The 24,296-nt window shown below is 43.4% G+C and overlaps 1 protein-coding gene across 1 annotated transcript in view; it reads right to left on the bottom strand.

Annotated features, from left to right (window-relative positions):
• Positions 1-24,296, bottom strand: part of LOC125466199 (rho GTPase-activating protein 23-like) — a 219,179-nt gene that overhangs the window by 120,382 nt on the left and 74,501 nt on the right. The window contains exons 4-6 of the mRNA XM_048560405.2: positions 23,969-24,061; positions 12,153-12,231; positions 11,405-11,459 (exon numbers count right to left, since the gene is read on the bottom strand). Coding sequence (XP_048416362.2) covers positions 11,405-11,459; positions 12,153-12,231; positions 23,969-24,061 — 227 coding nt within the window. The remainder of the gene's footprint in view (positions 1-11,404; positions 11,460-12,152; positions 12,232-23,968; positions 24,062-24,296) is intronic.

The raw sequence follows: 24,296 nt of genomic DNA, 5'->3' as shown, positions 1-24,296 counted from the left end.
CTAGGTGAATATCTGTTAAATATTACAGAAAGCATGGCAGTCTGAAGTATTAAAAGTTTGCAATTTTATTAATAAACAGAAGTGAGATTAAAATAAGGTTACAAGATGGTGTACTACAAATGACATCAATGGGTACTAATCTTTATGGCATTGATGTGTTTAGGGAGGTCTCATTTCTTGAGTGCATTAGATAATATTATAGTGACTTCATTGCAACATTCCAGTAATGGTACTCCTGGATCCCTCTTACATTCCCCACAATTCAATAATTTCAAACCTGTTCTTATACACTGTTCCACCCCTACGCATTCTTTGATTCAATGAGTGGTCAAAAATCTACTGATTATTGTTTTGAATATACTCATTGATTGAGCATCGGTAGCCATCTAGGATCGGAATTCCAAAAACTCTCAAAGCTTTCAGCAAAATAAATTCTCATCCCTTTCCCAAATAATCAAACTTTAGTTCTAGACTCTACAGCCAAGGAAAGACAAACTCAAATTATCCTGTCAAGCTGTCCAAAAATTTCATATTTTTCAATCACCCCTTAGTTTGCTAAACCTCAAAGAATAAATTCCCATTCTGCCTGGCATTCCTCCTGGGATAGCCTTCTCAGACCAGGAATCAATTTGCTAAATATTGACTGCAACACTCTAAAGCAATTATATTCCCCATGGATAGTGAAACCAAAGTTTTACATAGCACAGCACTCCAGGGACAGACTCAGTAACATCCTGTACAAGTGTAGCAAGGGCTTCTGACACTCCAATATGCTAATACCCTTGTAATAACACCCACTAGAACATCTGGCTTCTTAGCTGCCACCTGTATGTTGAATTTGTGATTCATGTACAATACCCAAAGTACTGACCTTTCTTAAAAAAAAATCTACTTTTCTATCTTCTCACCAAACTCTATAATTTCCAACTTTCCCATACTGTAATGTTTAGGCACCTTCCAGTCCAATCAATGAACTCGTCTTTATGCTTTTGCAGTCCTTTTATGCAAACAAATCTAAACATGATAACTAAAGGGACGGACTGCAAGTTAATGATATACTAGAAATAGTTGTCCAAAGAATGTGGTACTCCATCAGTTGCAACATGTCCCTAATTTCAGTCTGACAGCCAAACTTTAATCCAGGCAAATATATTGCCTCAGTTTTATGCACTCCAACCTTGATTAACAAACTCTTATTGACACCTTTTTGAAAGCCTTCTGAAAATGCAAATATAGCACATTTGTTGGTTTATTCTTATCTACCTTCATAGTCACATAATAAAAACCTCCAGCAGATTTGTCAAGCGTAACCCCGACTACTAACCTGAATAAAAAGAATGTCATTTTATTTCAAAATTTTCTTTTCCTTTTTGATCGATTCAGCTTTTTTACCCTAGCTCCCTATTTGTGGACTGTCTGCAAGATTATGCTTACCAAGACAAAAAAGCTGAGCTACTCATAACTCTTGCATCTTCAATAATTCAAATAGCAAATTCTGGAAATAGCAGTTCAGACTGCATCTGAGCTTTAAAAAAAACAGTGGTAACAGGCTTTGACTAGATAGGGGTCCCAGGCCTTTTGACTGACAGCACCAGTAAAAAATAGGCATTTTGGTCCTGGCGCTCAATGGATCAGGATGCCAAATCAAATGGGGCTGGCATTAGAAACTTGTAGGATTGAATTTGCAGGTGCTATGTTTAAAAGGCATCTGGGACAGCACTCTACTCTCTGCAAGCAAGGAGCATCACTCAACCCATGTCAATTGCCTCTGCCCATTCTTGGAAATGTCTGAGATGAGATTGAAAGTGACCTGAGTTCAGCCACGCTTCACTGACTGTTCAGGAAAAGCAATGGTTTTCACATGGGACGGCAACAGGAGGCCATCTAAATGGCTAAGTTAGTCTATATGGTGGTAGCACTGCAGATCAGTGCCAATGAACAGCAAGACAACCTGGCTCAAGTGTCAAATGAGGATGAATAATCTGTCACCCTCAATCACAGTAATGTGCCGCTCAATGAAAAGACACACTTATACGGTCATGAAATAGTCAGTTTGAAACTGAAGAAGGCTGCCACACAGGTAGCTAAGTGACAGACATCTCCATCAGAAGCTTCACGTGTACGGAGCACATGCCACTTCACTGTAGTGACCAATGTTGCACTACTACACAAAATTGGTTGCAGCTCCCACACATGAGCCGGGGTTCACAGTGAAAACACATATTTAACTGGAACACTCAGCAGGTAAGACATCATCTCTGATCTTTTGCCACAACTAGGAGAACTTGGACATCTGACAGATTTTCAGAAAATGGTTGAATAGGACAAGACCACAACCACAAAAGGTGGCTTCAATCCTAAATGCTCAGAGATATCTTACTGTCATAGAAGATACAATGTTAACCTTAATTTGTTCACCAGCTTTAACTGTGCAGGTGCCTCATATGAAATTCTTTTTATAAATAAAGCACACACTGAACTGTCTGAGAACTGCCATCAGAATCTGAAGCTATGACTTCTGGGAAAATGCCCACGGACACATGTCTCCCAATGCTTCTCTATATCCACAGGAGAAGTTCGTGTTCAAGTGTGAACATGCCCAACTGGGGCAGGAAGGTATGGTGACCGCAGGATATTGACTCCCTTCGCAAAAAGAATCTGCACAGCTGACAGAGAAGCAATGGACCCAGCCTGTCCTGAATGCGAGTTTGGACTCGTACAGATATCTAGTAAGAATGCCTCCACTCTGCTACACTGAACTGCATATGGAGCAGCAATGTCTTAAACATATCTTGTGTAAAGGTGGTGGCTTGCCACAAGAAGAAATCATTATGTTCTTGGATGCAATCACAGACTCCAACTCCAGGAGAGAAGAAAGTGCCCAGTCTGCCAGGCCCACGTCCACCAGCATTTCCAATACTACCACTAAGACGGAAGAGTAGGAACAGTCAGAAGATGCACTAGCAAGGCATTCCTCTTCAGCCTTCACCAGTACAGCACCTGAGTGAGTAATCTATCCAGAGTAGGTGCAGAGTCACATGGAAGCGCAGTGCTGATATGACTCTGCAACTAGCAAACAAAGTCTGGGCCAAAGTCTCTGATACTTGGAGGATTGCTGGAGAACAGGCCTCTGCTGAGCCCACTAGAGATGATGAAGCTCTTGTCATGAATTACTGGGGTCATTCATGCCAGAAATCAAGCCCCACTATTTCTGGAGTCATCACAAAAGTTACTGATTTTAAAATAAGAACACACCATTTCTCAATTTACCAGATTTTCAGACCCACATTGATGGAAAGGAATCATAAAATTTCAGTACTTAACAAAAATGATTATTTACTCCAAATAATTAAACACTATCTACAGGTAAATAAACTGTCAGCATATAATAATACATACACACAAAAGAGAAAAGGGAAAACAGGTTATGTGCAGAAGAAAACTGGAAGTTTAGTGGTTTTTGTGCATGTGTTGCAGAGTTAATTGTGATGATTCTCATGCTGCTCAAAGTGTTGCTTTTCAGACATCTTTTTCACACAGTTCTACTGGTTCACAGGAGATACACGGTGCCTGATTCACTTCTAAAAAGCTATCAGTTAAAAGTTACCACTTACAAAAGCAAGAGAGATAATGGGAACTGCAGATGCTGGAGACTCCAAGATAATAAAATGTGAGGCTGGATGAACACAGCAGGCCAAGCAGCATCCCAGGAGCACAAAAGCTGACGTTTCGGGCCTAGACCCTTCATCAGAGAGGGGGATGGGGGGAGGGAACTGGAATAAATAGGGAGAGAGGGGGAGGCGGACCGAAGATGGAGAGCAAAGAAGATAGGTGGAGAGGGTGTAGGTGGGGAGGTAGGGAGGGGATAGGTCAGTCCAGGGAAGACGGACAGGTCAAGGAGGTGGGATGAGGTTAGTAGGTAGCTGGGGGTGCGGCTGGGGGTGGGAGGAAGGGATGGGTGAGAGGAAGAACCGGTTAGGGAGGCAGAGACAGGTTGGACTGGTTTTGGGATGCAGTGGGTGGGGGGGAAGAGCTGGGCTGGTTGTGTGGTGCAGTGGGGGGAGGGGATGAACTGGGCTGGTTTAGGGATGCAGTGGGGGAAGGGGAGATTTTGAAACTGGTGAAGTCCACATTGATACCATATGGCTGCAGGGTTCCCAGGCGGAATATGAGTTGCTGTTCCTGCAACCTTCGGGTGGCATCATTGTGGCAGTGCAGGAGGCCCATGATGGACATGTCATCAAGAGAATGGGAGGGGGAGTGGAAATGGTTTGCGACTGGGAGGTGCAGTTGTTTGTTGCGGACTGAGCGGAGGTGTTCTGCAAAGCGGTCCCCAAGCCTCCGCTTGGTTTCCCCAATGTAGAGAAAGCCGCACCGGGTACAGTGGATGCAGTATACCACATTGGCAGATGTGCAGGTGAACCTCTGCTTAATGTGGAATGTCATCTTGGGGCCTGGGATGGGGGTGAGGGAGGAGGTGTGGGGACAAGTGTAGCATTTCCTGCGGTTGCAGGGGAAGGTGCCGGGTGTGGTGGGGTTGGAGGGCAGTGTGGAGCGAACAAGGGAGTCACGGAGAGAGTGGTCTCTCCGGAAAGCAGACAGGGGTGGGGATGGAAAAATGTCTTGGGTGGTGGGGTCGGATTGTAAATGGCGGAAGTGTCGGAGGATAATGCGTTGCCCCCACCCTCCTGCAAAAACTCCATCCCCTATTCCCAATTCCTCCGCCTCCGCCGCATCTGCTCCCACGATAAGACATTCCACTCCCGCACATCCCAGATGTCCAAGTTCTTTAAGGACCGCAACTTCCCCCCCACGGTGATTGAGAACGCCCTTGACCGCGTCTCCCGCATTTCCCGCGACACATCCCTCACACCCCGCCCCCGCCACAACCGCCCCAAGAGGATCCCCCTCGTTCTCACACACCACCCTACCAACCTCCGGATACAACGCATTATCCTCCGACACTTCCGCCATTTACAATCCGACCCCACCACCCAAGACATTTTTCCATCCCCACCCCTGTCTGCTTTCCGGAGAGACCACTCTCTCCGTGACTCCCTTGTTCGCTCCACACTGCCCTCCAACCCCACCACACCCGGCACCTTCCCCTGCAACCGCAGGAAATGCTACACTTGTCCCCACACCTCCTCCCTCACCCCCATCCCAGGCCCCAAGATGACATTCCACATTAAGCAGAGGTTCACCTGCACATCTGCCAATGTGGTATACTGCATCCACTGTACCCGGTGCGGCTTTCTCTACATTGGGGAAACCAAGCGGAGGCTTGGGGACCGCTTTGCAGAACACCTCCGCTCAGTCCGCAACAAACAACTGCACCTCCCAGTCGCAAACCATTTCCACTCCCCCTCCCATTCTCTTGATGACATGTCCATCATGGGCCTCCTGCACTGCCACAATGATGCCACCCGAAGGTTGCAGGAACAGCAACTCATATTCCGCCTGGGAACCCTGCAGCCATATGGTATCAATGTGGACTTCACCAGTTTCAAAATCTCCCCTTCCCCCACTGCATCCCTAAACCAGCCCAGTTCATCCCCTCCCCCCACTGCACCACACAACCAGCCCAGCTCTTCCCCCCCACCCACTGCATCCCAAAACCAGTCCAACCTGTCTCTGCCTCCCTAACCGGTTCTTCCTCTCACCCATCCCTTCCTCCCACCCCCAGCCGCACCCCCAGCTACCTACTAACCTCATCCCACCTCCTTGACCTGTCCGTCTTCCCTGGACTGACCTATCCCCTCCCTACCTCCCCACCTACACCCTCTCCACCTATCTTCTTTGCTCTCCATCTTCGGTCCGCCTCCCCCTCTCTCCCTATTTATTCCAGTTCCCTCCCCCCATCCCCCTCTCTGATGAAGGGTCTAGGCCCGAAACGTCAGCTTTTGTGCTCCTGGGATGCTGCTTGGCCTGCTGTGTTCATCCAGCCTCACATTTTATTAACTTACAAAAGCAAACTGGTTTTTTTTTCAGCTTTAAATTGTTTTTTGACTATAAAGCACAGAGAGACAGCTCTTTGGCTGATGGAGATCAAACGACTTCTCCATCTTGTTCCCAGCCCCATGCTGGTGAATTATCTGAAAACCAATCACATAGCTGTTGGTAGGCCAAAGGCTTTTGTTACTTATAACAGGTCACTCGTCCATTGACCAACCAATTTTTTGATGTCACTTACCTAGATCTGTACACAGAACAACTTTGCTCCAATTCATCTCAAACAGTTCATTTACTGCTTGTTCAAATTCTGGTCACATCATGCTCACCTTGAGTGTCAGATTACTTGCTTTTCAAAACATGCAACAATCCTTTGTAATACTGGTTTCAAAACAATTATTGTTTAATTATTGTTTAAAAGGCATAAAAAGACACTGTCTTTAAACTCTAAACTAGATCATATTTGAGCTGAAAGAGATGGATTAGCAAATAGGGAAACATCTGGAACAGCTGCCAGAGACTATATGCAGAGATAGTAGGAACTGCCAATGCTGGAGAATCTGAGATAACAAGGTGTAGATCTGGACGAACACAGCAGACCAAGCAGCATCAGAGCAGCAGGAAAGCTGACGTTTCGGGTCTGGACCCTTTTATCAGAGATTATGTGCAGACTATTGTGAAGGTGGAAAAGTCGGGCAAAATTCTGCCTGATATTGCCTCTTTAGGGTACTAGCACATGGCTGGGTGTTGGCTCTTTGGGACACCGGCACATGGCTGCTGCTATGAACAGCCAGGTTCAGCAGAACAGATATACGAAGGGATCTTCATACCAACACTCGAGCCATGGATGTATTCATTCAAATGGAAAGGTGAGAAGGAGCTGAAGTCCTTTGAACTCTCTCTCTCCAAGCAGAAATTCCCACAGGAGATGAGGGAAATATCACTGAACACCAACAATGAGGAGGAGCAACAGCAGCCATCTAGGAAATGGCATACCAGCACATTCCAGACATGTCCTGCCTATAAGCCTCTCTTTGTCAGTTACTCCCATTGCCTCCATCATGTCAGGCCAAGAAGGTTGCACTTGTATCTGTGTAGGAGACCCCATGCAGTCTGAAGCCCTCTAGACCATAAGAATACTTCAATCAAAACCACATGAGGCAAGCCAGATAAGCAACCAGCAGATTTGTTCAAGTCCAGTTGCGGGTGTCAAGATATCACAAAGATGTAGCAACAAGAGAAATAAAGATTAAAGATCAAATAAATCACTTTGGATACATAGGTATTAGTGTTCTGTAGAATGAAGTACTGCAAGAAAATCTAACACTTTACATTACATTAACTTGTAGTGATTCTATACGGGGAAATGTCAAAGTCTTCTATAGGCACATAAATTAAGTTGGGGGAGGGCAGGATGGCCTAGTGGGATTATTGTTGGACTGTTAATCCAGATACCCAGGTAATGTTCTAGGGATCCTGGTTAAAATCCCACCACATCAGATGGTGGAATACGCATTCAACAGAAAATTCAGAATTAAGAGTCTAATGAAGGCCACAAATCCATTTTCGATTATCCGAAAAGTTGATCTGGTTCACTGATGCCCTTTAGGGAGGAAAATCATCCTTACCCAATCCACCTAACTTGACTGCAGACTTAAAATTATGTGGTTGACTCTTAACTGCCTTCTAGGTCATTACAGAAAGCAATAAATGTTGGCCAAGCCAGTGACTCCCTCATCCCATGAATGAATACAATTAAGTAGCAGAAGTAATTAATGGTAAAAGGACTAAGGCCACTCAGGAACCTGAAAGCAGATTTACACAAGGATGCAGGGAGAAATGTTAAATGCATCTGTCTTAATCTATGAGGCAGATTCAGACCATGGTAACAGAGAAGTAAACTCAATCACAAAATGGGTTTAAAATTGATAAGATTGTCATTGATAGTACTGCATAAGCTGTCGGGACTTAAAGTTGATAAGATCCATAAGTTGATAAGAAATGGATGCGATGCAGCCAAGGATATTGAAGAAATTGAGAATACAAATTGCTCAGAAAGGTGGTGCAAACACAATGTCCTGAATGGCCTCATTCTGTAACCATAACAATCCTGTGACTTTGTGAAGAACCTTCTTAACAATCAATGTTTCAATGAGATCACATCTCAACATAGAACAGAGACAACTTCACTTTGTCTCTCATCACACAACAGTTTCAACACAGGGAACAATCAGCCTCCAGTGCAAGCATATCCTTCCTTAAAAATCAAGGCCAACAGTGCATACAGTGCTCTAAGTGTGGTCTCACCAAAGCCCTGCACAATTGTAGCAAGACTTCTTTTACAAGTGGATTGGAGTATAAGAATAAAGAACACTGACACATCACTTGCTTTCCTAATTACTTGAAATACCTGCACGCAAGCTTGCATTTTAAGATGCAAAACTAATTAAAATAGAATAGACCACCAAACTGTCACATAACTTGAAATATTAGTTTAAAAGAGTCTCAGAAATTCCTTAGAACATAGAACAGTACAGTGCAATACGGGCCCTTCGGCCCACGATGTCGTGCCGAACTTTTACCCAAAACCTAAGGCCTATATAACTTCCAACCTTACCTTATAATTATCATCCATAGGCCTACCTAATAGCCGCTTAAATATCCATAATGAGGCTGACTCCAGCAATACATTCCATGCCCCAACAACTCTGAGTAAAGAACCCACCTCTGACATCTCCCCTACATCTACCTCCACTCACTTTAAAACTATGCCCCCTCACAATAGCTACCTCCACCCTAGGAAGAAGTCTCTGTCTGTCCACTCTGTCTATACCTCTGATCATTTTGTACACCTCAATCAAGTCGCCTCTCATCCTTCGTCATTCTAAAGAGAAAAGCCCCTGGGCTCTCCCAACCTTTCCTCGTAACACCTTACCTCCATTCCAGGCAACATCCTGGTAAATCTTGCCTGCATCTTTTCCAACACTTCCACATCTTTCCTGTAATGAGGAAACCAGAACTGGACACAAAACTCCAGACGTGGCCGAACCAGGGTTTTGTATAGCTGGAGCATAACTTCACAGCTCTTGAACTCAATCCCTCTATTCATGAAAGCGAACACACCATATGCCTTCTTAACAACTCTATCCACCTCGGTGGCAGCTTTCAGGGAACTGTGGATATGAACACCAAGATTCCTCTGCTCCTCCACACTGCCAAGAAATCTTTCCGTTAACCCTGTCTACTGCTTTCAAACTTGTCCTTCCAAAATGAATCACCTCACACTTACCAGCGTTAAACTCCATCTGCCACTTCTCAATCCAGGTCTGCATCCTATCTGCGTCCCTTTGTAACCTAGAACAGCCCTCCGCACTATCCACACCTCGACCCACCTCCGTATCATCTGCGAACTTACGAATCCAACCTTCCACTCCTACATCCAAATCATTTAGAAAAATCACAAATAGAAAAGGACCCAGAACAGATCCTTGTGGTACACCACTCCTAACTGAGCACTATGTTGAATATTTTCCATCCACTACCACCCCTTGTCTTCTAAGGGTTAGCCAATTCTGAATCCAATCTGCTACATTTCCCTTATCCAATGCCTCCTTACTTTCTGCATGAGCCTACCATGGGAACCTTATCAAACGCCTTACTTAAATCTAGGTATACCACCACATCCACTGCTCTACCTTTATCCACGTGTTTGGTCACCTCTTCAAAGAATTTAACAAGGCTTGTGAGGCATGATCTACCCCTCACAAATCCATGCTGACTATCATGAATCAAACTATGCCTATCCAAGTGATCATAAATCCTATATCTCAGTGCCCTTTCCAATGCTTTGCTCACCACTGACGTAAGACTAACTGGCCTGTAATTTCCAGATTTGTCCCTATTCCCTTTTTTGAACAAGGGAGTGACGTTTGCCACTCTCCAATCTTGCAGCACTATATCCATGGACAGTGAGGATGAAAAAATCATTGTCAAAGGCCCTGCGATCTCTTCCCTCGCTTCCCATAGAATCCTTGGACAATCCCATTAGGCCTGGGGGACTTATCTACCTTCAAGTTCCTCAAAATTCCTAGTACATCTTCCTTACTAGCATCCACCTCCTCTAGCCTACCAGCCTGTTTCACACTGTCTTCCCCTACAAATAGGTCCCTCTCAGTTGCGAATACCGAAGTATTCATTAAGGACATCTATTTCTTTAGGCTCCGTGCACAAATTTGCTTTACAATCCTTGATCGGCCCTACCCCTTCTCTGGTCATTTTCTTATGCCTCATGTACGTGTAAAAAGCCTTGGGGTTTTCCTTGATCGTATCTGTCAAGGTTTTCTCATGACCCCTTATAGCTCTCCCAAGCCCTTTCTTCAGCTCCTTCCTGGCTAACTTGTATCCTTCTAGAACCTATTCCAATCCTGGTTTCCTAAACATTATATAAGCATCCTTCTTCCTCTTAACTAGTCGTTCAACAGCCCTTGAGAACCAAGGCTCCCTCACTTGACCGCATCTTCCCTGCCTGCTAGGGACGAACGTATCGAGCACCCACAGTATACATTCCTTAAACAATCTCCACATTTCTATAATGGTCTTCCCTGCATCTGTTCCCATTTTTTGTTACCCAATTTTTACCTAACAGAATTATAATTACCCTTCCCCCAATTATAAACCTTACTCTGCTGTACGTACCTATCCTTTTCCATGACTTTTGTAGAAGTAACAGAATTATGATTGCTACTGCCAAAATGTTCTCCTACCAACAGGTCTAACACTTGGCCCGGTTCATTGCCAAGCACCAAGTCCAAAGTGGCCTCTCCTTGTGTTGGTCGATCGACATACTGTGTCAGGAATTCTTCCTGAACATACTGGACAAAATCCGCTCCATCTAAACTATCACAACTAAAAAGTTTCCAGTCAATATTTGGAACGTTGAAGTTACCCATGACTACAACCCTGTGACTTCTGCACCTTTCCAGTATCTGCCTCCCAATCCACTCCTCCACTTCTCTGTAACTATTGGGGTAGTCTGTAAAAAGCCCCCAACAAAGTGACTGCTCCTTTCTTGTTCCTGACCTCAACCTGAACTGACTCTGTAGACATATCATTCTCAAACCGCCTTTCAGTAGCTGCTAACTAGCCCTGACTAGCAATGCCATTCCCATGCCTCTTTTACCTATTTCTTTTAAAGCATATAAATCCCAGAACTTCTTGTATGATCTTTACAATAATTTCCATGGACTACAGCAAACCAATTTTACATCACATCCAGATAGCTGCATTTTATTTTAATTGTAATAAAGAATTTACTATTGGAAACACCAACAGTATTCCCGCTGTAAACTCAAGACTGGAGATCAAGATAGCCTTTGTTTCACTTAAGGAGTCAGAAGGTATGAACACTAACTGACTATACACAAGGCAAAAAGAAAAAAGCTTCATGACTTACCACCTGCAAAATGTCTTCATCTTTGGACATTACTGAAAGTTCCAACACATCCTCACTAAATACAGAGAAGAGAAAAAAATACGGTTCACAAAATCTAAACAAGGGCATAGATTGGTACCTTAAATAAAAATCGGTATATCTGTCATAAAAGTTAAATTACTGAGATACAGGATTCCTAAAAAGGAAAACACAACAATAATACAAATAAATTATTTACTGCTAACAATGATATCCCAAGAAAGAACGAGTAACAACAACTGACAATATGCCAATTAGCTGCCCAAAAGTAACAGTTTAATATTTGTCCAGGGATGGGATTGGATAATGTGATAAACACAGTTGAAAGAATCAAACATTCCACAAGCAATAGGACTGCTAATGCAATAATATGCTGAGTTACTAGTTGCTGAAATGAGAGGCTGGCACGCACCAAGGACACCAAATCTGGTTCACTGTTAGGAAGGCTGCTGAGGACCTGCATGCAAACTGCGTATTAGATTTATCAAGAATTCCAAGAGCTCTAAAATCAGGATTGTTCACCAAAGTGCAACTGCAGCAGCCGTTATGTGAATATTAGAAGCAGAGGGGAAAGGCCCTTCTTTACTGGCATGCAAGTATCTCCTGTTGATTGCATTGTATTACATTAAGAAGTATGCACACAATGCCGCAATATATTCTGAGTGAATGTAGCTGCATGGCAGTGACTGCTAATATGGTGAAAATCAAATATTTTAATATGTTAACTTACCTGTTCTGAATTAAGGATATTACTTGAGAATATGTTTTGCCAATTACACTTTCTGCATTCACTTTCACAATACGATCACCTCGAAAAAAGAAATACTGATTTCAAACAGTGAACTTTAAAACTTTGAAGATACAATTTTCTGCTTGGTTAAAGGAAATGATATGCAAGATAAATTCAAGAGAAATAGTATGAAATTAAGTTCAAAAAAGTCCATTAACTATTATATTTGTTTGTAAAGTTTTATTTGTAAAGTTTCAGACATACTCCATAATACAGGCGCAGTTATATCCCCCTAAAAACATTATTCAGACAGAGTCACAGAGTCATACAGCACAGAAACAGATCCTTCAGTCCAACTCACCCGCGCTGGGCAGACATCCCAATCTGATCTAATCCCATCTGCCAGCATTTGACTCATTTTGCTCTAAACTCTTCCTATTCATGTACCCATCCAGATGCCATTCAAAAGTTGTAATCGTACCAGCCTCCACCACTTCCTCTGGCAGCTCGTTTCAAACACACGCCACCATTTGCGTAAAAAAGTTACCCCTCATGTCTTTTCTTGAATCTTTCCCCTCTCACCTTAAACCAATGTCTGATGGCTTTGGACTACCCTCCCCTGGGCAAAAGAACTTGGCTATTCACCCTATCCATGCCCTTCATGGTTTTATAAACCTCTAGATGGTCACCCCTCAACCCCTGATGCTCCAGGGAAAAAAGCTGCAACCTATTCAGCCTGTCCCTGTAGATCAAATCCTCTAGTCCTTATAACATCCTTGTAAATCTTTTCTGCAACTCCTCAAGTTTAACAACATCCCTCATATGGAAGGACGACCACAATTGTACACAGTATTCCTAAAGCGGCCTCACCAATGTTCTACACAGCCGCAACATGACATCCCAACTCCTATGCTGAACGAATGCATTAGAAACCTTTAATATCCGAAGAAGTTACTCCATGAAATATACAAATATACAATGGGTGGAATCTTACAGGGGCCTGAACGATGAATCATTGCAAAATTGCGTGAGAATTCCAGTGAGGCCTGGAGAGCAATTCACTGCATATTTTATGCAGCTGCTAAGTAGTGAAGCAAGTTTCTTGTTAGTCTGTGGTGAGTTACCAGTTAAGAGGTATTGTAACTTGTTAAACATCCTTTTGGTGCCACAACTCATCTCATTAATATTCAGCTTGTATGTATATCTGTACAAATTTGTATCAGTATGGCAGTTTCGTGCATCAATATCTTACTAAATGCTTCAAACAAATTAGATGTTGAGAATTCTTGATGTGTAAGTGAGAATGGTTATTTGGCAATGTTGGCTTGTTGCTGAGTGCAAGGAACCTCCATGTTGTTCAGCACTAAACTGTATCTCAGGGCATAATCTACAGGCCAAAGGTATGCCTCATCCATGGATACTGGCATCCAACTATTATCCACCCCTCATGGCAATGATGTCATTTCTCCAATCCACTTACAGAATACTTAGGAAGCACAGTTTTGTGTTGCAAGGTGCACTAGCAACTAGCATTGAAAGGTTGCTGCAAAAACTTTGTGAGCAGGACAGGACACTCAGTGCATGGGTTGAACCAGGCTGCATCCCAAGGCTCCTCACTGCTCTCTTATTGCTCACTCAGTGTCTATCTGTATGCTCACAGCATCCATGCCTTGCCATATGTACGATGCTAGTTAACATGATGAGGCTTTAGCCAGAGCCAGAAGCCACCTGTACTGCCATATTGTCACTCACTTGTGCAGATACACATACAGGCTGCTTCTCATGCTGGTCAATTGGGACCTGTCTCAAGAGGGGTGGGTGATCCTCTTTATCCACAGCACACTGAGATAGCAATTTAATACTGACAGCATGTGCAAACTGTAAGCCTGGGAAGCCGTCTGCACATTTATTCAACCTACAGGCCATGTTGGAAAGTAAGTGGGGGCCAATCCATAGTACAAGAGGAGGCGTGTCTGTTAGACAGACCAAAGGTTTGGTGATGGTTATTCATCTGCTTAGAAGAGCACGTAGACTATGAGAGGCTTAGGAGAGCATGTAGAGCAGGTAGAAAGCAGGTACACTGAAGAGTGGGCATTCAACACATATGGAGGCAAGTGGAACAGTATTGGAGGACACTGCTTCTTGGCAATAGCTACTACTATGGTCTACACAGGGAAATGCAGAAATCCATTGTGAGCATCATTAGGGTGCACTATCAGGGTTTTGTGATCAGAAAGGAAAGTTGCAGACAAAGTTCAATATCACGGATATTCACAAGGGGTGAGGGGAAATAGGCTATCAGGGTAGCACAAGGTAAAAGGGAACACCGAGCGTCTGAGAAGCGGATGATGATGCTGATGGTAATCACCATAAACTGCGTTCCTTGATATCACTTGCTGTTCTCTAGATATGCAATGTGACTGGGGACAACATCCAGGTTGAACAGAAAAGTGAGATCCACATCTGAAAGATGTTAGGACATTGAATGGGCAAATACATGAAGCAGGCATTCAAGATGCATTTAACTCGTAATCCCTTTATTATTACTTGCAATGTATGCAGAGTGAACATGCTAGAAACTAGGCAGAAACTGACTGCCACCCACTTCCAACAGATAGGAGCTGAGAATAAAAGCTCATTTTGAAATTGAAAGAGTCCTCACTTGTACAGGATGGTGTCCTACTGGACAATAAAAAGATAAGGATCTATAGTGGACACGGGGGGACAAGAGTAGCTGCAAACTGGAGAGGGTGATTAGATGGAATGTAGTTAAAGGTCAGGTAAACTGTGTGTGCGGTGGTTAAACAGCAACTAGTGAGAGAGAATTGGGGTTGTATTTTCAAGCCTACAACTTGTAGTGTGAAACTTGAAATAACTGCAGAGTCCTGTACCCTGTCACCAAGTCATCCTTTATCCACCATGCACAGTACATGGGCTTTTGTCAGTCACCTCATAGCCAGTCCCTCAAATGAGGAGGCGCTCTGAATCTCGTGCTTATATCTGTCAGTTAGGGCTCCCTGATTGGCCTGGATTAACAACCCTAATCAAAGATTTCAGTCAATCAGATCCACCTGGGCCCTCAGTCCAATCACTGCACAAACATTACATTAAAGAAACATCAAACTGTTCTAAAGTGCATCAATTGCTTTACCTCTCTCTTTCTCCCACACCCACATGCATATTTCAATGATTGGGGCTATTGAAAATTAGAGACCAGACATTTCATTTCTATTGTTAACTTGCAAGTTAAACAGCAGTGTGCACAATACATAAAACTGATAAATTATAGTTGTTATGGAATTACAGATGTGCTATTTTTAGAAAACACAAATAGAGCAACTCTGAAATACCGGAATCACTGAATTGCAGACGTAAATGATAAATATCAGGTAGTTATCAAGATGAAACGCAATCCAAGTATAATTGCCCCCAAAAAGAAAGCATCCATAGTGGGGTCATTTAGGCCCAGATCTGCTTCAGACTGTCTTCCACGGCTATATGCAGTCTGTGTTGACAACAATTTGCAGCCATCCACCTGACATGCTATAGTCATTTGGGTAGAACCATGCAGGGGGATGAGAACAGGCGCAGATATATGGGAAGCAGGCATAAGGGTTAATAGATTATTTTTGTATGTAACGTGGAATTATTTCATTTCTAAATTTGATTTAGAATGTTTATATTGCAGCTTTTATTTTTTCTTTGTGATCAAATGGAATCTCTGAAGTTTATTTATTGAAAGGAGGCATAGGCTACTGGTTACTGAAAGATTACTATTGCAATTATTGGTACCACACTCAGATGAGGTCTTCATTGACACTCTAGCGAGAAAGGATCTGTTTAGGTAGCCACCTCCCCGCCACCCACCCCCCCCTTTCCTAGGAGCACTTGCTATTCAGTTCCATTCATTATAACTGGTGGCAACAACGCCCTCATGAGGGTGACAGATTGTGCAGCATGCAGCAGACCAGCCTCAAGTCTTGACGTCTGCACTGTTGCGTATTGCAAGGTTCCTCTAAACAGTTCTGTCAGTGACGGCTCCCTGATTGGCCTGGGTTAACAACCCTAATCAAAGATCTGTCAATGAGATCCACCTGGCCCTCACTCCAAGTCAACCACTTTGTACTCAGCAGATCGCCACTTTTTGTAGTTTTACATTAGCTCAAATGCATTGGCACAACAGAATGCTGCTGAATTGAGGCACCACTGCAGCTGTGAGCATTTGCATTGCTCTACCTAATACTTTATCCGAGGACTAGCTGGGCAGTGCAACAGTGGAATTCTTGTCGGCTCCAGTATAGAACAGAGATGACTCCAGGTGGTGGTGTTTCCATCTAACTGCTGCCCTTACCCTTCTTGATGGTAGTGTTGTTGCAGCTTTAGAGGGTAATGTCAAAGGAGGATTAAAGAGTTGCCGCAGTGCATCTTTTAGACGTAAATGCAGTGGTGTGAAGTTTTTTGCAAGGTGCCAAAGTATGCAGCTGATTCTTGGAAGAGATTAAAAGGAGTTCAAGGTTATAAGAACAGACAACTACTGGCTGGTATGTGGTCAGGTGGTGAGAGTATCAGGGACACACAAGTCCAAAGAGAAACAGGCCCCTGCTACACTGTGTTTTGGTCTCCTCCAGCGAGCTTCTTTTTTAGCAGTAGAAGCTATATAGGAGGTTTGTGCTCCAGATCCTCCCCATACCTTGCTTCTCTGCCCTGTACTCTTGATGCCAGGACTCCTCCCTTCCAAGCTAGATCCAAAATCTGAAAGTTTTATCCTCATTGCCAGCAGTACCTTCCATGTGATTAGCTGACTGTCAACTTGTCTTAAGCAGTTTGCATTCTGCACCACCCTTTGTGTAATGGCAGAGAATGACAATGCCCAAGAGCTTGCACCTCACCAGCTATACAATGCCAAAGGCCCACATTTCTCTAGGGCTGAGTATCCCACTATACTATTAAAACATTGTACCTCCAAGGGATTTTCTTCAGGTTGATACAACTGATTTCCCACTCGGTACTCATCTCTTTTCAACCAATTTTCCCTAAATAACCTTTGTACCCTGTGCTCCCCTGTAAAACCCAGCTCTTGATTGGTTCCACAATGATCTGCAATAAAGCCAACAGATTTGATGGACATCTGACTAAAGCCTTGAAGCATTGTGCCCCTACCCGACATACCAATGTCCATGAGCTTTTCATGGCCTGCTGGGATCACAGCATCTCTGTGATGGTGTTGTCTTCACCTTGTACAAAAGTAAATAAGAAAAAAATCAGACTGCTCCAACTACCTTGAGTTACTCTCCATTCTATTGTTGGGAAAATCCTGGCTAGAATATTTCTGAACAGGCATGTGTCTACCATTGTGAAAAAAAACTTCCGCAAGCCAATGTGGTTTCAGAGCAAACAAATGTACTAGAGCCACCACATTTGCACTCAAGACAAATAAAAGTGTTTACAGCAAAGTAAAGGCCTGAACATTACTTTCATGGGCCTCATCAAGGCTTTGGACACTGAGGAGAAGTGAACTTGCGAGAATTCTTGAAAATGTGTTTCATGGCCATGATGAAGCAATTTCATAAAAATCAGTACAATCAAGTTGAGCACAATAGAGACCTCTTCCTTCCAAATTTCTAAAGACATGAAGCAGGGATGTGTTTTGGTCTTGACCTTATTCAATATTGTTTTCAGCGTAATGCTGCAGCAGACAACAGGAGATGTTAAGCAGAGTTTACATACTCTTTTGGAGTGATAGAAGTCTTTTCAGCCTCTGATATCTTCAGGTTCAATGACACAGGAAAAACTTGTTAACTTCTTTTCACTGATGACTGCACCACAGTCAGACTAGCAAACAGTAACAACTCGGCTTCAACAACACAATTCAGATTAAAAGTTAGTTTAAAGAAAGCAGAAATCTTGCATCAGCCTGCAACTCAAGTAAAATATAGACCACCATAGACAAAGCTCTGCCATCAAGGGAACCAAGCTGAATGTTATCAAGCAGTTTGGAGGATGTTATCTTGTTTGACGCCACTATAGACAAGGGAACAAACAACAGGCTTTTAAAAACTCCTTTGACAGGATTTGCAAACAAGTGTAGAGCAAACTGCAGCCTTCTAGCACAAGCCAAATGCAAAGCTACAAAGCCTAAGTCCTCACTATTTTTCTGTATGGTGCTGAGTCATGGGTCATGTACCACAACCATATATATGCCTTCTACATGCCTTGCATCAGCACCACCTCTACAGCAACAAGATCCACGGCAAGGACTGCATCACAAACAATGAAACAGTCAACATCACCAGCCTCAAGGCATCCATTCTGCAAAGCATCAGCAAGTAACACTGCCTGGATGGACAACTGTCACCTCCCAAGACCAATCTGAAAGGCACAAACAGATCAGATGGCTCTCCCTTAAACTGTCTCACTGTGTTTGCCACATCAACCATCACTAGTTGAAAGCACAGGCCACAGATTGTAACGCCTGGAGACACCACTTTGGGAGTTTCATAGGTACCTTTGAGACTAAGCAAAGAGCCAGCATGAAAGAGGAAAGGAAGTGAGGGCTAGATTCCGTTGGGCCCAGCAATGACCACACTTCACTTACACCCACTGCAGGAGAATTTGCCTGTCATGGATATGCTTGATGAGCCACCAGACAGCCTGCAACTGATGAGTTCAATCTTCCCAAATGTCTTTGTCTGCAAAGAAATGCCAAGAGAGACAAATTGGCTTTCCAATTACTTTGATGGGCCTTAACCAGGATCAAATGGAGATCATAACCATGCAATTGCCCTGCCTTGGTTAATATGGCTGGCAGGGAGACTGGTATCATTCACCCCGTTCATCAGCTTCCACCAGTATGTTTTGTGCCTCAACTACCTCTGCTCCAATCCTCTGTGGTGCGCAAACCTTCAGCCGCTGAGATGAGAGATAAATAGATGAAACAAAAGTTTATCTTTGATATTACATTGCTGCATGAGCCCTTTACAGAAAGTGAATTACAAATTCTGTTGTTCAGAACAGGAAAAATTAGAAGTATTTTGGCATGGAGTTCTTCCATAAATATAACTTAGCTTTACGAATCATCCAGGAATCAGTTACAACGCAAAGTAACTCTTTTTTAATGTATAAAACTGCAAAGCAATGTTATTTACTATGGGCAACAAGTCCACAGATAGGAATCCTAGCCATACAAAACTATTAAAATACCTCTTACTAATGTTGCTTTTGTTCAAATTACCAGCTTCAAAGAATCCACAGATAGGCTGAACCCCTAATTTTATCAATTTAAATAAAAATACATTCCCTATGGAGATCTACATTATGTGTTTTAATGGAAATGACAATGATTATTGCACTTCTACATTCCTGTCGTGTGTCTGGCTTTCTGCTCTGTGCCAAAAATGATTCACAAAATGACTTTATTCAGGACTCATGACAAAGCAACCGGATAGCCCCAGAGAAAATACATGGGTTTTTCTTTCTTAGCGTTGGGCAACTTCTACAAAATATACTATGGCTATACAAGCATGCAGTTCTTCAATGTGAGTATTGTTTTTCTTCAGAGATAATGGGAACTGCAGATACTGGAGAATCCAAGATAACAAAGTGTGGAGCTGGATGAACACAGCAGGCCAAGCAGCATCTTACATAGAACATAGAACAGTACAACGCAGAACAGGCCCTTCGGCCCTCGATGTTGCACCGACCTGTAAACTAATCTAAGCCCCTCCCCCTACACTATCCCAGCATCATCCATATGGTTATCCAAGGACTGTTTAAATGCCCTGAATGTGACTGAGTTAACTACATTGGCAGGCAGGGCATTCCACGCCCTTACCACTCTCTGAGTAAAGAAACTGCCTCTGACATCTGTCTTAAATCTATCACCCCTCAATTTGTAGCTATGCCCCCTTGTACAAGCTGAAGACATCATCCTCAGGAAAAGACTCTCACTGTCCACCCTATCTAATCCTCTGATCATCTTGTATGTCTCTATTAAATCGCTTCTTAGCCTCCTTCTCTCCAATGAGAACGGACCCAAGTCCCTCAGCCTTTCTTCATAGGGCGTGCGCTTCAGACCAGGCAACATCCTGGTAAATCTGAGATAATGGGAACTGCAGATGCTGGAGATTCCAAGATAATAAAATGTGAGGCTGGATGAACACAGCAGGCCAAGCAGCATCTCAGGAGCACAAAAGCTGACGTTTCGGGCCTAATCCTGGTAAATCTCCTCTGCACCTTTTCCAATGCTTCCGCATCCTTCCTGTAATGGGGCGACCAGGACTGCACGCAATGTTCCAAGTAGGGCCGCACTAGCGTTTTGTACAGTTGCAGCATGACATCACGGCTCCGGAACTCAATCCCTCTACCAATAAAACCTAACACACCGTAAGCCTTAACAGCACTATCAACCTGGGTGGCAACTTACAGGTATCTATGTACATGGACACCAAGATCCCTCTGCACATCCACACTACCAAGGATCTTTCCACTGACCCAGTATTCTGCCTTCCTATTATTCTTCCCAAAGTGAATCACCTCACATTTATCCGCAATTGCCACCTTTCATCTCCTCTACAATATTCTCCTGTTCCTCAGTGAAAACAGATGAGAAATAATCGTTTAGCACCTCTCCGATCTCTACAGGGTCCACACACAACTTCCCACTTCTGTCTTTGACTGGCCCTATTCCTACCCTAATCATCCTCTTATTCCTCACATGCCTATAGAAAGCTTTAGGGTTCTTCTTTATTCTACCTGCTCATGTCTGCTAATGTCCCCTCCTTGCTCTTCTTCACTCTCTCTGTAAATCCTTCCTGGCTAATCTGTAACTCTCTATCGCCGCATCTGAACCATCTCGTCTCATCGTCACATAAGCCTCCCTCTTCCGCTTAACAAGTGATATAATTTCTTTAGTAAACCACGGTTCCCTTTCCTTATCGCTTCCTCCCTGCCTGACAGGGACATACCTATCAAGGACATGCAATATCTGTTCCTTAAACCAGCTCCACATTTCAATTGTCCCCATCCCCTGCATTTTGCTAACCTATTCTATGCCTCCTAAGTCTTGCCTAATTGCATTAGAATTGCCCTTCCCCCCTCTATAACTCTTGCCCTGTGGCATGTTCCTATCTCCTTCCATTGCTAAAGTAAATATAACCGAATTATTGTCACTTTCTCCAAAGTGCTCACCTATCACTAAATCAAACGCCTGGCCTGGTTCATTATCAAGTACCAGATCCAGTGTGGCCTCCCCTCTTGTCGGCCCTTCGACATACTGAGTCAGGAAACCCTCTGCACACGTTGGACAGAAACTGATCCAACCGACGTACTAGAGTTATAGCATTTCCAGTCAATGTTAGGGAAGTTAAAGTCTCCCATAATGACCACCCTGTTCCTTTCACTCCTGCCCAGAATAGTTTTGCCAATCTTCTCCTCCACATCCCTGGAACTTTGCAGAGGCCTATAAAAAACTCTCAGCTGTGTTACCTCTCCTCTCCTGTTTCTGACCTTAGCCCATACCACCTCAGTAGACGAGTCCTCATCAGAAGTTCTTTCAGCCACCGTTATACTGTCCTTGACTAACAAAGCCACACGTCCCCCTCTTTTACCACCTTCCCTGATCTTAATGAAAGATCTAAACACTGGAACCTGCAACATCCATTCCTGACCCTGCTCTAATCACGTCTTCTTAGGTGCATAAAAGCTGACGTTTCGGGCCTAGACCCTTCATCAGAAGAGGGGAATGGGGAGAGAGCTCTGAAATAAATAGGGAGAGAGGGGCAGGTGGATCAAAGATGGATAGAGGAGAAGATAGGTGGAGAGGAGACAGACAAGTTAAAGGGACAGGGATGTAGCCTGTTGAGGTGAGTGTAAGTGGGGAGGTCGGGAGGGGATAGGTCAGTCCGGTGAGGACGGACAGGTCAAGGGGGCGGGATGAGGTTAGTAGGTAGGAAATGGAGATGCGGCTTGAGGTGGGGGGGGGGGGCGGGGAGGGAGATAGGTGAAAGGAAGAACAGGTTAGGGAGGCAGGGACGAGCTGGGTTGGTTTTGGGATGCCGTGGGGTAAGGGAAGATTCTGAAGTTTGTGAAATCTACATTGATACCATTGGGCTGCAGGGTTCCCAAGCAGAATAGGAGTTGCTGTTCCTGAACCTTCAGGTGCCATCTTCCTCTCGTTTCTCCTTATCTTACTGGCTGCAGCCAGCCTTTCATGCCTTGGCACAGGTGACTATTCTTTAATGTATAAGCTCAATGAATGTGACCAATCTATTTAAAAATGAGACATAACAACAGTTCAATCCTCTTCCAATCACCACTTTCAGCCAGGATCACTGGACCCCACTACTCCACCAATTGTACTTTTAGTATAATTATGCTGATCCAATCACCAAAGTAGCTGACTCAGAAATAGTAATACATTTTCATTTCTAAATGTCATTTTGGAGCACAAAGAACTAGTTCATACCTGAGAGGAAAAAACACTACTTCACAGAAAAGAACAGCCAAGGGCAACTCAAACCAACAAGATAAAGGACAGCATTAAAGGAAGAGCTTACAAAAATGGAAAAAAAAACACATATCCTGCCAAATGGGAAAGTTATAAAGATTAGCAAAGAGCCACAAAGCAGCTTATATGAACTACTAAAAGGGATTATGGAAGGAAACTTCCAACAGACGTCAATAAGAGGAAATTTTAAAGTTGTATAAAGGGAAAGCAGGTAATCAGGAGTGATATTGGTCCACTAAAGATGAAAATGGGGAAAATGTCAATGACTATGAGTAAATGGTAGATAAGTTGAATAACACTTTGCCCCAGGATTTTAAAATCCCAAGGAAATTAAGAGTGGATTGGGTGAGGGACTGAATAAAATCAATGCAAGTAAAACATTGATAATGAATAGAATTAAAGAAAGACAAATCCCTAGGACCTGAAGGTTTCCATCTGATGGTGTTAAAAGAAGAGTGGAAGCACAGCCCTAACTATAACCTTGCAGAGTTCCCTAAATACAGGAGTCATCCCTCTGGACTGGAAAATTGCATATGTCACTCCGCCTTTTAAAAAAGGTTAAAGACAAAAACCAAGGAATTACAGACCATTAGGCCAACATCTGTGATGGAGAAATTGTTGAGCCTATAATCAAGGATGGGGTAACTGAATACCTCGAAAATTTTCAATTAATCAAGGCAGCCAGCATGGATTCATGACAGGTAGGTCATAACTGAGAAACCTCATTGATTGTTTTGCAGAGGTGGCTAAAGTAGTGGACAGAGGAATGTCCATGGACGTTGTTGATATGGACTTACAACAAACACTTTAAAAATGTCCTTTATAAAGTCTCACATGACAGATTGTTAAGCAACACAGAAGCCCGCGAAATGGAGGCCAAACTAGTAACATGTTTGGGAAGTCAGCTGAGTGGCAGGTGACAGAAAGTAGGGTTAATGGGATTATTCAAACTGGCAGGATGTGGCCAGTGGTGTCTCACAGGGATATACGTTAGAGTCTCACATTATTTATTCACAATTTGGATAATGACATAAAAGCCCTGTGTCCAAACTTGCTGATGACCTGATGGTACAGGTGTTCAAAATGCAACAAACAGGTTCAAAAAAAAATCAATGTGGCTAATGGAATGCTGGCCTTTATATCAAGAGGACTTGAGCATAAGGATGTAGAAGTTATGCAGGAGTTACCCAAAACCCTGATCAGATTCAACCTGGAATACTGAGAGCAGATCTGGGATGAGATCTTAGGAAGAATGCATTGGCCTTGGAGGAAGTACAATATAGATTTACAAGAATGATACCTCAACTATTACCTGTACATAAACCAGCACGATATGCTGCTCCCCCTTCCTTTACACTTTTAACAAAGATGGTATCCATAGGCTCTGCTCGACTTTTCTGATGACCTGTGAAGTAAAACAAGACCAGTTCATAAAGTTATACTATTAAGCTAACTGGTCATAAGGACTCCATGCAGAAATGACATAACAACCGAAATAACTCCACTGGGGCCAGTACCTCATCACCAAGTTATCCTTTATTTACACGTACATAGTACTTGACACTAATCTGAGCTCCTCAGAGTCAGGTCTCAGAGTGACCAGAATCCCTCACACTCCTGTTTATATCGGTCAGCCAAGG

The sequence above is a fragment of the Stegostoma tigrinum genome, chromosome 31 (genome assembly GCF_030684315.1).
Source record: "Stegostoma tigrinum isolate sSteTig4 chromosome 31, sSteTig4.hap1, whole genome shotgun sequence".
NCBI classification, from domain to species: Eukaryota; Metazoa; Chordata; class Chondrichthyes; order Orectolobiformes; family Stegostomatidae; genus Stegostoma; species Stegostoma tigrinum.
The sequence above is the reverse complement of the archived record's forward strand: the minus strand, read 5'-3'. Positions and strand labels throughout refer to the sequence as shown.